Raw genomic sequence first — 13,058 nt, 5'->3', positions numbered from 1 at the left:
AGTATCAGTAATTAATTCCGCAGGTTGATGTAATTTATGCGAACAGCTCGTTACCAAACAGGTGGTATTCACCGGCTAATGACCTACGAACACCAATAATTCATTGATTAACGCCATCTACTGAATAAACAATAAGCGCTCTACTTTCCTCCCCCTTCTCTCACACTTTCTCTCATCTCTTTCTCTCTCTCTCTCTCTCTCTTTTTCTCGCTTCCTTTCCGTTTTGTTTCTTCTGTGTCTCGAACTCGCCACCCTTTCCTCTCCCTCTCTTCTTCAATGTAACAATCAAATTTAATAAGACACCGCGATAATTCATTACAGGTTGGCTCGAGTGGTTTCTGAAAAGCGAGCGAGAAATTTAATACTTTTCCAAGATATACACCTCCGAAAACATTACCTTAATAGGAGGTCTCATTAGATCTTAATTGTATTCCAAAAGTGTTCCACTCTATCCGAAAGATAAATAAATAAAAAAATGAACGAATAAAAGGGAAGGAAGAGATAAAGCTCCGTTCGAGGAGCTTTCGTGTTTCGAGGACGAGATTTCGATTTTATTTCTTTCAGAGATTCACGGTTAAACACCCGTGAGATAAACGAAGAGGCTAAGGAAGATAAGTGAAACGTATGCAAGATAATGCTTCTTGGCCGCTTCTATCGTGATGGCCGATCGGCAATTTATCGAAGCCGAACACCGTTCGCGACCGAATAGGCAAGTAACTGCCGAGCATTACGAGCTCTTCACAGCGATCTGGATAAAATAGCGTATAATTAGATAGGGTGTAAGATATATTTGGAGCGTGTCCATGTTGGCCTACGGCCAGAGTTCACCCTTTTGATATATACGCGCGAACGAGGTCAAGAGAGTGCCCTAGCGTCACTCTAGGGATAGATTCGCGGATTCTCACCGTTCGAAAACACTGGTAACACGCGGATTGATTAAATTCTGTTATAAATTATTGGCCTTTATTTGATTTCAATCGAGGCCAATCCGCATCGTCCATCCAATACGCGCGAACGATGGCGGTTTTGTGTTGTGGTTTTTATTAGAATTTAATGCGGCAAAAATTTTGATCGGTCGTCGGATGAACATGACACGTTTCATAGTAGAGTGTAACAACGAGTTTTAAGGGGATTGTATGAAAGTTGTATGATTGGAATTTTGAATTTCTTTAAAAGTTAAATTATCAAGACACATTTTCAACATTGAAATCTATTTTTTTTGGAAGGGAGAAATTCGAGGAGAGAGAATTGGAAGCATTCGAAAAGCACGATTTTAAACAATTCTAGAATTCTTGAATATAACGAGGATTAATTTTGTACTTGTCATTATTTTATTTCTTAAAAAGAGAAAGTTTCGATTAAATTTTATTGAACGAAGGTTCGCGCGTAATTTATTATGCAAGACAGAGAACGATTTGTCGTTCTTCTTTGTCGTTTCTCTTCGATTATCAGCTTTGGGTGCTTAATCAATTTTTATGCTACTTAGCGAATCCTTATGTCGGTAGTCGATAAATTTTCGAGCCGTTTCCCCGTTCATTTTACAAAAGTTTGGTATCAGATATTTCTTAATTACACGTTGCGGCTTAACTTGTCAAGTGTGCACAATTAATTTTCTACGGTGTTAAGCTAAGCTAAAGCTCTCTTGTGGACGCACGCAGCTTGTTCACAAATGACGTGGATTACGCTCGATACTGTCGACTTACATTGTTATGTAATAATTCTAATTAGCGTTAACAAACCTCCGCCCTACCACCCTACTCATTGTTTCACGGTATTGATAATTAGAATTACGAGTGCTTTTACTAATCAATACGTCCACACGAATAATAATCAAATAAAAAATTAATCATTTTGAAATACGCTTAAGTCGAATAAATGTATGTAATAAATATAATAATAATAATAATAATACGTCAAAATAATTATACTTTATCAAAATTTCGTTTAAATATTACTTCCTCGAACAAGATTCATTTGCAAATCTTTACCAAATTAAAATTCTTCATTTTCGATTGGGGAGATTTGATCAGAATCCTCGCATCACCTAATATATAGGTTAAAGTTAAAATTTTCCACTACGTAGAACGAACGAATACACGAATTCACGTTTAAAATTCCACCTTCGACCGCAATGATGTTCGAGCTCTCCTTCGTTAAGAGATTCACGTAGTATCCGATATCAAAGGATTCACTTGTCCATTCCGTGGCGTACAACGTTCCCGTTCGCGTGCCTCGTTGTTTCTAGTTCGATTCACAAAAGGTTCTACTCCCACATCGAGGCGGGGTACGATTCGAAACGAGGGGAGAAACGGTAGCAGATAAGGTAGCCCCGATTATTCACCGTTGAAATTCAGTTCCTCGGGTATTCGCAGCGCGATGGCTCAACGAAAAGCCGGCGTAGCGACTGATTTGCTAAAATTATTCTTTGGGTTGAAAGTAACGAGCGTGGTGTTGCCGATAACCGACAGGAAACGGCCACTCGTAAATTCTCCTCGTATCATATGATTCACGGAATGGTCTGGTAGTAGTTTCATTATGTTCTACGTAATTGGTGACTCGACCCAGGGGGCGCCACTGTTCCGAAAATGGACCCTCCCTTTCCCCAAGATAACGCCGTCTAATAAATCATATATGCAACCTACCAACCGTTCGAGAAATTTGTCCTTATCTTCCTTCCAATCGTTTGTAGGAAAATTATTTTTTTTTATAGTGAACGTGAAAAATCTTAATATTTAACGAATCTTAATATTTGTTAACTCTGAAGTTAAGCCGGAAATTAAATACTTTTATGTTGATTTAATTTAAGGATGAAAGTTCGGAGAATGATGTAAAGAATTAATAATTAAATCAATATATTTCGTCCTTCGACGAAATTTATCAAGAATACTTTATCTAATTATATTCGTTAATAGGATGATGAGGAAAAAGTTAACAAACGAATCTATTATATAGAATGTGTCAATATATTCATGGAACATTATTTCGATCGATTCTAAAAGCAAACACAAAACGCAAATAATTTCGCTTATTATAATTAAAACCTGTTTGTTAAGTCATAAACAAAATTTCTAGAAGAAAAGACGTTCCACGAATATATTAACACCCAATATTCTATTTAATCATTCCTAACAAATTAGATTAATTAAAACTACGAGCAAAACTTTTATTACAAAAAAAAAGACTTCTGAAAATTAAAACATCATTCTTTTATGATTACAGAGAGCTTAAGGGAGTACTTCACCAAGTATGGGGACATCACAGAAGTCATGGTCATGAAAGATCCCACCACGCGACGATCAAGGTAAGCGAGTAAACCTTAACGAAACGCGTTAACATCTCCCATTAACAGGATAAACAACATAAATTTCCACCACGCGAAATTTACACGACGCGTCGAAATTTGAAATCGATCATTCACAGGATCCTCCTTTTATCTCGCTGTCTTTATGCACCGCGATAGCGGTTCAAGATGCCTTTTTGAAACAGCGACGCGAGAATATTCGCGATCCCCCATCTTACCCGCATTGCTTTTATAGAGCATCGTTTCCTCCCCGAGTTATGGGGGCGTTTGACGTTCGCGGATTTAGACTAGACCTCTTATTAGCAGGGGAATTCTGCGTTCGCGTGATCGCATTTCCTTTCGATGATCGCGAACATGCAAACCCCGAGCTCTATTCTTCTGCGCATTATGCTAATAAATCGGATTAAAACAGGCCACGAATATATAATATTAGTACAGTAGTGTGTAATATCGGTATTCGTTGGAACAATTATTGAACGATGGGGAGGGAGGGGTGGGCAGAGTCGTTGGGATATCGTTAGCCGCGATAACAATTACGATAGAACAGGGGAGAAGTGCCAATCACGTTTATGCTTTTATGAATTTGCAATAGTGGGTATAATGATCGGTTGGAGGATGATCGAAAAGTGGGTGTCGCGATTACTTGTTGATGTACGAGCGGTGGTCAGCGATGATTAATTTGCGGGGATATTTTGATCCTTGGGAAGAACGGCGGTAATGCATAGCTGGACGCATAGTTCCGACTAACTCGGTTAAACTTGTTAGAAATGGGGAAAATAGGCGTCGATGACTTCGATAACGGTAGAAAAGATCGATAATTAGAGCTGATTCTCTTGATATTTTCTAATACATTGGAATAAAACTTAACTCAACTAGTTATTAACATAAATTTCTCGTTATTGTACATACTAATTACGTAATTGCAATTACGAATCATTATGCATTTTCCAATTACGAATCGTTTTTTGATTGATTAAAAATTGATCGATCGAATGAAAAATTCGCAAAATTAGATCCGACTTGCAATAATTCTCAATAATTAATACGATCGATGAGAAAACACGGGGCGAAAATTGGGAGGGGAGGGATGGCGTTTCCGATCGATAAAAACCAGTTATCGGACGTTATGAAAAAATATCTCTTAGGAATTGGCAATCGAATTTCGAGGCGCGCCGATAACCTATTTTCGCCGCGGACCGATCGTTTCTGATAATGTCCCGCGATAGATACGAGGGAAGGGGATAACGTGCACGAAATCCGCGTGCGCGCAGATGCGAGGCGGGTATGTGGTGCAGCGAGCGGCGAGTTGATAAGTGCGATGCATCTGCGGTAGATAGGGAAAGGAAATAATGGGCGCATGGGATCGCTCCCAGGTAAAGCTAGCTCTCGCTCGTTCGTTGTCACATTTATCTGGCTGATAAGTCTATTCTTGGCCACCGCATCTCGGCCTACCATCTTCGAATACGTGGCGCGTGCTGTGTACCTATAAACGTTACGTGTCATTATTAATGCCGCGCATCGGAGTTGCCGAAATAGAGCTGTGCACTCGAAGATTTTGATACCGGATACCTGAAAATCCTTAATTCCATGTATATATATATATATATAATATCTCTAATAATTCTAATAATAATAATAATAATTCTAATAGTAATAATTCTAATAATAATATTCTAAATAATAAAGTGATATTTGGCATAATTTTAATTACACGGATGATGATTGTATTGCGAACGTTTCGTGATAATTTTGTTATAGAATTTTCTGCAATTTACGAATTTTCCTTTTTTGATTGAACGAGTTGCGCACTATCTATTCCCTTCTTCTTTACATCTATTCGTGTAAGCGCAAGTCGACAAAAAGAAATTACAAACGGATCGAAACATGGGATATACGCGTATTTCAAACATCAGGAAACATCCGCCAAGCCTCTTATTCTAATTCGAGATATTTCCATAGGCATTTTACATACGTATTGATGGTGGCAAATGCTCACGTGCTCCTTTCAACGCCGTCATCTCGCTATACATCTGTCGAATAATAACGTTCGAGCGGAATCGAGCGGAAAACGTAAATCTGTTTGATCGTCGACGAGACGAACGATTTACGAAGCATTTTCGGGCGTATCCGCTATTGGCGCTCGAAGCCACAATCGAATCGAGAGAAGAGTTTAATAGCTCGTACGAAAAGGGGAGGGAAACGGGAATTTATCGATGGTTTTAATAAGTTTTGCCTCTGGTCCCTCCCCCCTTCCCCCTCGACGCGAGAAAACCGAAATAATCCTCGGCGTTCTCTCCTAGATATTGATGACGTCATTGCCGTGTGTGGCCTCTGCCACTGGGGGAATTTCTGCCTTGTTCCTCTTCTTCGTATCGGGAACACCGGTAAATACGGAAAGGCGAGAGTAACTGACAGCACGAAGATTGGCATGTCTATAAATAAATGAACCTCTTCTGTTGAATATATATTTCTCGCCCTCCCTCCTTATACACTTTGGAACACTCGAACACTCGAGATTCTCTGGCGCGTTTCATCTCGTCGTGCGTAAAGAGATTTCGAGAAGAGTTTGGAAAAGTTGAAAATTGAAAGTGGATATTTTTCATTGAAAAATTTAAATCGAACAATATTTCTATTCTATTCTCTTTCTGGTATTAATTAATCAAACTCCTCTGCTTTCGAGATGTGTACAATTTTTTGAAAATTGAGGAAGAAAATAAAAAAGAGGAAAAGATTGAAGCGTTTTTGTTCCATCGAAGTTCTTAAAGTTTTGTGGAGAAATAATGGATATATTTATGAAACTTTATGATTCTTTTATTCCTTCGAAATTCGATTTCGTTCAACCAATCCTCTTTCTGGATTACAAACTTCCAGAATCAGAATGATTTTCTGCCGTTTATTACCCCATTAGCGTATTCATTAGTCTCGCGTGACACGGTTGGCAAAACGATACACATATTTCGAGTTATTATTCAATTTCACCTGACCAATATCTTTATTCCACCTCCTATTTTTCGCTCACGTTTCAACGTTTATTATTCTTCGATACAATTGCAACGAATTTTCGAGTTTTTCGCAATTTTTTTTCTCTTTTCTTTCTCAAATTCGAAGGAACTTTCCTCGATGATATAACTTATCTTACAGGTATCTTAATCTTTAACAAACTCACTTCGAGTGCAATATCGAAATATGCGATCTCTAAGAGAAAATTATCTTTTCCTTGTATAAAGGGGACAAAGAAGACGAGCGAACCCGTTCATTCTTTGAACCCTTACCAGAGATAGTTGCTTTCCGTTAATTCAGATTCCGTTACAATTTGCACAGTTTCCCTCTAATTGTATCTTAACAGCTGATGCAAATTGTCCAAAGTTCTGGTTAAGTTTCCAAGTGAAATTGTTGCGCCGTGACTCGGTAACCTTGCGAGCTCGTCTAGACGTTTCGCTCGTCGGGGCCGTAACACAAAAACAGGTATTTTCACCTGGAGGCGAAATCGAGCAACAGTTACGGCGCGAGGAGGAGGAGGAAGAGGGATGAAGAGAGGTGGAGTGTGGGAAACGGAAAATCCACGCGCGCCGGTTACGAACGGTTAAATGCCGGCATCAGAGTAATTACCGGTTTTTAAGTGGAGGAAACGAGGGGACGACAACGACCACGACGTCGACGAGGGGTCGAAAAGAAGGGTGAGAGAGGATCGACGAAGAGGGTGTGTCTAGCACAGGTGGCTCCGTGGCGAGGGTGGGCGGGCGGTCGAATTTCAAGTGCAAAGTGCTTTTCGAAAGTGGATTCCCGCTATTTTGTCGCGATTGCGTTTCAAAAATTGCGTTGCAACATATTTTATTAACGATTGGAAATTATAGATCGTCGAAAAATTCGATCTATACGATTTATACTATTCGACGATTTTATTTCGAGCCGATTGGAGAAAGATATTCCATTATATCGTTAATGTTTGAAGCGATTAACTCGATTATCAATTATTCCAGGGAAGGATCGAGAAAACAAGTTTCTCTTTTCGGTCATTCATCAACGTTAATCACCAATCATGAAATTTTTCATGCTGAAACTTGTATTCCGTGAGATGTATGGAAAGGATATAGTTATCCTAACTTCGATAAATTAAAATTTTAAACGTTAGAATATATTATTACCTACGATATTTATAGTATTTATGGTAACCAAGTCTTTCATTACACTGCAATTTATGCTGTATTACTTTCATACTAAAACAATATTATCGTCATGAAGTATATTATTAAGCTACACTTACTTTGGAGTGTATATCATGCGAATTGTGAAGTTAAATATGATAATCCTTGAATGTTGCTACCACGTTTCAACATTATATTCATTAGAACATTCATAATTTCTAGAATAAATAAGTAATGTTAAAATCACACACTTCTCACGCAAAACTAAAAAATTAAAATTAAACTTGTCGATCGTGTTTCGAAAACGATCTTTTATCTTTCATCTATCTCTAAACTTTTCGTTAATTTCATCTTAAATAGACGCGAATATTTGCCTGTCCACTCCATTTACACGACGAATTTCGCCCATTACGACGATACACGAGCACTCGAAATATCGCAGATTCCAGCTTGACACTGTTGTTGCCTTGATAATTCATTACGTTCGTCACGATGTACTTAGGGTAATGCGTTCCACCAAGTGGCACGCTTTCATGATTTACGTTGTTCCTGTGTGAACAAGGAGACGGCCCATCTTTTGACGATGGCTCAAAGCAGGGTACAAACGTGCAATCGAGAGGAATGTTCGAACCATTGCGCGATTCTGATCGTTGGATCAAGGATCCTATCACTTTAACACTGAAACGACAGAATAAGAAACGTGTGCCGTTCACGATGATTTGACAAGAGACGATGCTCTACGTACGACCAGTCAGTGGAAACTGTGTCACGGTTCTTCTTCTTCTTCTTCTTTTGTCCCGATTAAACTGACTTCGTCGCTTTTTAAATCGGATAAGAACGGAGAACGTGCTTTTACGTGCATCTTCCAGACAGAATTGGGCACGATTCCTCTTTGAATTCTGTCCTGTCCGCCCGTTGACAATTAGCCATGTACAGATTCTTTTAATCGCGGGAAAAGAAAACTGGTGTTTGTTGGCGTTGACATTTTGAAATTGAGGTCATCGTGGAACCATTATGTCCGCCAATTTTCTTGTAACTCTTATTTCAAGCATTTAGATGATCGTACATTTGATGGAAAAAATATCAAATTCAAATATAAAAGAGCAAAATCTTGAAATTTCAAAGTTTCACGTTCTCCTGCAAAATAATATTTTATTACTATCAAAAATCGTCTCACTTGAGAAAGAAAGAAACAATTTTTACTCACGAAACGTTTCTGTTCAATGGAAAATAATCGATTCGATTCTCAACGTAAAGCAATCTGTACGCAATCTTCAATATACTTACACAGATTCTTTATAAACGATATAAATATACGAAGATTAAATATATATAAGCACGATGAAGCGTAAATTAAATGGCTGCTCAGTGTCTACGACGGGAATACGCGTTGTAATACGTAATGTGTTATTTATAGAGCGACGTGGTAGGCAGTACGTTATTCATAATAAAGGAAATGCGCGTTAGCATGTTATTTATAACTTGTCATTATTTATAATAAGAGATAACCGACGTTATTCATAACAAGGGAAGCTTGTCACAATCAACCAAAACAAACAGCCCATCACAACGACATAACGACAACCACGTAAATTTAAATTTCCATCCCGAACGATTACAGTAACCGTGCGGTTAAGAAATTAGTGATGGTTAGGCCGTTTTCTGTAGCAGATTCTCTGCTCGTCGAAATTACCACCACTACTTCACTTCACGATCACGAAATCGCACGATGATCATTAGTAGTAGTAGGTTCCTTAGAAATGCCGACGGGCCACGTCCGCGGCTACATCGCGGCCGCCATTTGAATTATCCCCCCAGGGACGTTTATCTCTGCTTGTTCCATTGCCTTTCACCGTATCCGAAATTCATTAACGCCAAGTTACACTGCTAATTGGCGCGTTTCTATAACGGCGTGTTGTTAAAGGGATTGTACGGCGATAATCGCAGTTAAATTGTCGCGCTACTCTTTAAATTATCCTGTCCCGTTTGCTCTAACGTCGGTTACTCTCCACTCCCTTGCTCCTCTCCGTTTAATTAATTGGCCAGAAACTTTCTGCCGTCCGCCTCCGCTATCTCTCTCTCTCTCTCTTTCTCTCTAATTATTCATTCCTTTCATTCCCGTGAGAACGAGTAAGTGAACAAGAGTCGAAGACAGACAGAGAGAGAGAGAGAGAGAGAGAGAGAGAGAGAGAGAGAGAGAGAGAGAGAGAGCAGCGAAGTAAACAGTGGAGCAGGATGCAGCCGGACAACAAAACGAAACAAAACGGGACAACTTGCACCGAGTTATAAAGCGGGAGCAACAGCCGGGCCTATTCACACCCGCTTATTATGCGGAAATAAAGCCCCTGGAATCGAAGTGCAGATCCCCCTTTCGCTCTATTCTATTCCTCAATGCTCGCCGAGATAACCCCCCCGAGTCCAATGGCAATTAGGAATTCCATTCTTTGCCGCTTCTGAAAGAGATTTATTCGCGAACGTGTTCGAGCACGGTGGCGTTCGACGAACGAGATTTCGACCATTCGATTTGACAAATTCGTTTGATCTTTTAATTGAAAAACGTAGTTTTCAATTGTATAAATTAACGAGAGTTAATCTATAGATCGACGAAAATGGATTACATTGGGAATTTAATTATAATTCGAATGAGTTTGGGGGCTCTTGATAATTTAATATCCGATGATATCGGTGAATTCTGTAATTGTATAATATGTGTAAATTTATGAATGAGAAGATCCTTTGATTTGTTTTGATATCTAATAAGAGTATTTATCTTCAATTATTCGTTACTCCTCCTATTTCACTTTGCAAATTGTTATATCCTTCCACGAACATAACAGAAACAATGTTTTGTTAATATTGAAATTTATATTCGAAATTAATTCCTTTGCACAAGTATATCAGAAATCAAGTTAAAAATCACTTAAAATCTTTCGCAAATCTTCGCAAAAAAAAAAAAATATATATAGTATAAAAAAGAATCACCCAAGAATCTCCTCTCCTCCCCTTTTAAAGCATAATATCCACAATGTTGAGCCGTCGCCCGGGAACAAGATGACCAACCCCTTAAACGAGCGCAAGAACGTATCCCTGGAAATGGTCCAATTACTTCCGGACAACCCGTGTTCCCGTCTGCACCGCGTTACGCGATATTAACCAGGACGTGTCCTCGATAGATTTAAATTTTCTTTCCTCTCAAGAGGGAGAGAGAGAGAGAGAGATCTGGGAAATTTCTCTGGCAGGTGGGTCCCAGTGAAACGTTCAGACGTTCAGATACGAGGCAAGGACAGGGAACAAGGGTGGTTGAATCCCTCAACGCCACGTCGTAGCTCATATCTGCCGCAAAGGGACGTGGATCTTGTATGCAGGGGGTGGCGAGCCATGGGGTTACTCTGCGGGTTGTAAATTAATGGTTAGCCCGTGGCACGACGGGGGTTGGGCTCGTCCTAAGGGTTCCGCTTGATCTATGGACGGCGTGTGTGCCGGGTCAAACGGGTCTTGCCATGATACGAGAAGGAGCCTCGCGAAAACTGTCTCCCCCTCTTTCCCCGATCGGGTCGAAAATCGATATCCTCCTCCTGTCCACGAGAGGGATGTACGTGTGCGAGTTCCATCGTGCGGAATTCGCAGACGTGTCTCCCTTCCTGCTGCTGGTCCATTTCACGCGTTATCTATTCCCGTCATCGATACTCGAGGGTGGTGCGCGCGCGAAAGAGAGATCGAAGCAACCTTTGAGATGCAAAAGCCATCGCTTTTTCACTATTTATGCGGGGATGGGAATTTCCAACTCGAAATGCCCGATACCTAAGCTATTCGACGGCAGTTAAGTTTCAGAAGTCGTCGGAAGATGACATAATCGTGGAAACGAGTTCCCCCTCCCCGTGGAAACGATGCGACGGGTTACGCTTACGTTGAATTTTATCTTCGACGATGAAAATGCTGGAAAATATCCGGTTCTTCTCCACGGATTCCACGGTTGCAGTGGACAAGTTTGGGAACGAAACCTTGGCCATAGTCGGCGATATATCCGATTGATTTCGATTGATTTCGAATTATCGAATTATATACGATTTTTATATACGATCGTTCTACGATTTCTTTTAAAAGATGGACAATCTCTGGAATAGCAATTTCTGTGTGGAATTGTGGGGGGAAAAAGTCAACCTCCGTGCCAGAACGGTATTCCTCTCGAATATCATGAGCATGATCGTTCATCAAATGAATCGAGACTCCCATTTCATACCGTGATGGTTCGACCCTATTCTACCTACCTACCCCTGCAAGAAACGAAGCATTCTACTATCGACAGTCTCATTTCCCGCCTCCAACTTATCAAGACAAATACACGGCGAACACTCTCTGCCCCTGTTCTTCAACCACCACCGATCGAAAAGTATCTCTAACGAACAAAGTATCCGATTTGAGCCCACTGCCAAACGCCACCGCCTATCACCCGCCAAAAGTCTTGCAAGTCTTCGATAACCAATCTCAATTTCACCGGTGGTGTATGGTGTTACGTTGCTTTGGATCTTTTTCCTCTTCTCTCTTTTTTCTTCTTTTCTTTTCATTTCTTGCTTCTTCCCTCCCCCACGTCGCATGCCTAGCAAAGTCGGCTTTATCAGAAATCGGTTGGAAATTACGTTCTCCCCTGACATCGTTCTTGGAAATTCGTCGTTCAGGAAGTTCTCTACGAGCATTGAAGATAGACGATCATTTTCTCTTGCGTCGATTTCTCTTCAACGAGAATAGGCGAGAGACACATGCTCGCGAAAGATCGCTCGTTCCGTCTCCGGTTAACGAGGCGAACTCGAAAATGGGATTCTATGAAATTGTCCTTTGAGAGACAGAGAGAAAGAGAGAGAGAGAGAGAGCATTGTTGCACGTGGCGAATTACAGTTTTCAAAGGCGAATTTTATTGGGACAAAAGGGAGGCGGATAGGATGGATTATTCGGCGCTCGAATTAGAAGGAATCGAATGGAGCCACTTTTCGCGGGGGAACAAAGAGATTTTTCGCATGGAAAATGGTTGAGATGGAATTTCGAATTCGGGGAAATTTCGAGAGGATTGGAATCGTCCAACCTGTGCCTATTTTCAACCGCAAAAATAAAATACTGTTTCGAGGGACATGATTTTAATCTATATAACGAAGAATTTATCGAAAATTATCGCGATAATGTGAATTAAGGATGATAGATTGCTTACGTACATATTAACAGATACATTGGGTAATATATATCGAAATGATTAAACTTTTATAAATTTGAGAATCTCTCGAAACAAGAATAAAAATAAAATTTCCAAATAAATGAAACTAGATCGAAGCATAATGATAAAGAAATTTAGTTTTTTACTCGAACGCTGATTGGAAATTACGAGTCACGATTTCTCCACGATCGTCCGCGAAACGGTGGGAGTAATCGCGCAATCGAGAGAGATGCGGCGGGCATCCGTCAGCAGGAAAGTAATTTTAAAATCGGCCGTTAGTTTCTCCCAATTACTTCAATCACAGACTCGTTCGTTTTACTCGCACAAAATCCCATTATCCTGACCCACCTTCGCCTTGAACTCGAACAATCCTCGTCTTCTAAAAAAAAAAAAAAAAAAAAAAAAAAAA

General features: G+C 40.0%; 1 protein-coding gene across 9 annotated transcripts in view; it reads left to right on the top strand.

Moving 5' to 3' along the window:
• LOC122720579 (RNA-binding protein Musashi homolog Rbp6) overlaps positions 1-13,058 on the top strand; it is a 772,925-nt gene that overhangs the window by 326,108 nt on the left and 433,759 nt on the right. For all 9 annotated transcript variants that reach the window (XM_043947364.1, XM_043947367.1, XM_043947362.1 and 6 more), the window contains one exon: positions 3,220-3,301. In XM_043947364.1, the coding sequence (XP_043803299.1) occupies positions 3,220-3,301 (82 nt within the window). The remainder of the gene's footprint in view (positions 1-3,219; positions 3,302-13,058) is intronic.

This window comes from Apis laboriosa, unplaced genomic scaffold (assembly GCF_014066325.1).
Source record: "Apis laboriosa isolate Shangri-la unplaced genomic scaffold, ASM1406632v1 scaffold12_cov154, whole genome shotgun sequence".
NCBI classification, from domain to species: domain Eukaryota; kingdom Metazoa; phylum Arthropoda; class Insecta; order Hymenoptera; family Apidae; genus Apis; species Apis laboriosa.
This window is presented reverse-complemented; position numbering and strand designations above follow the sequence as displayed.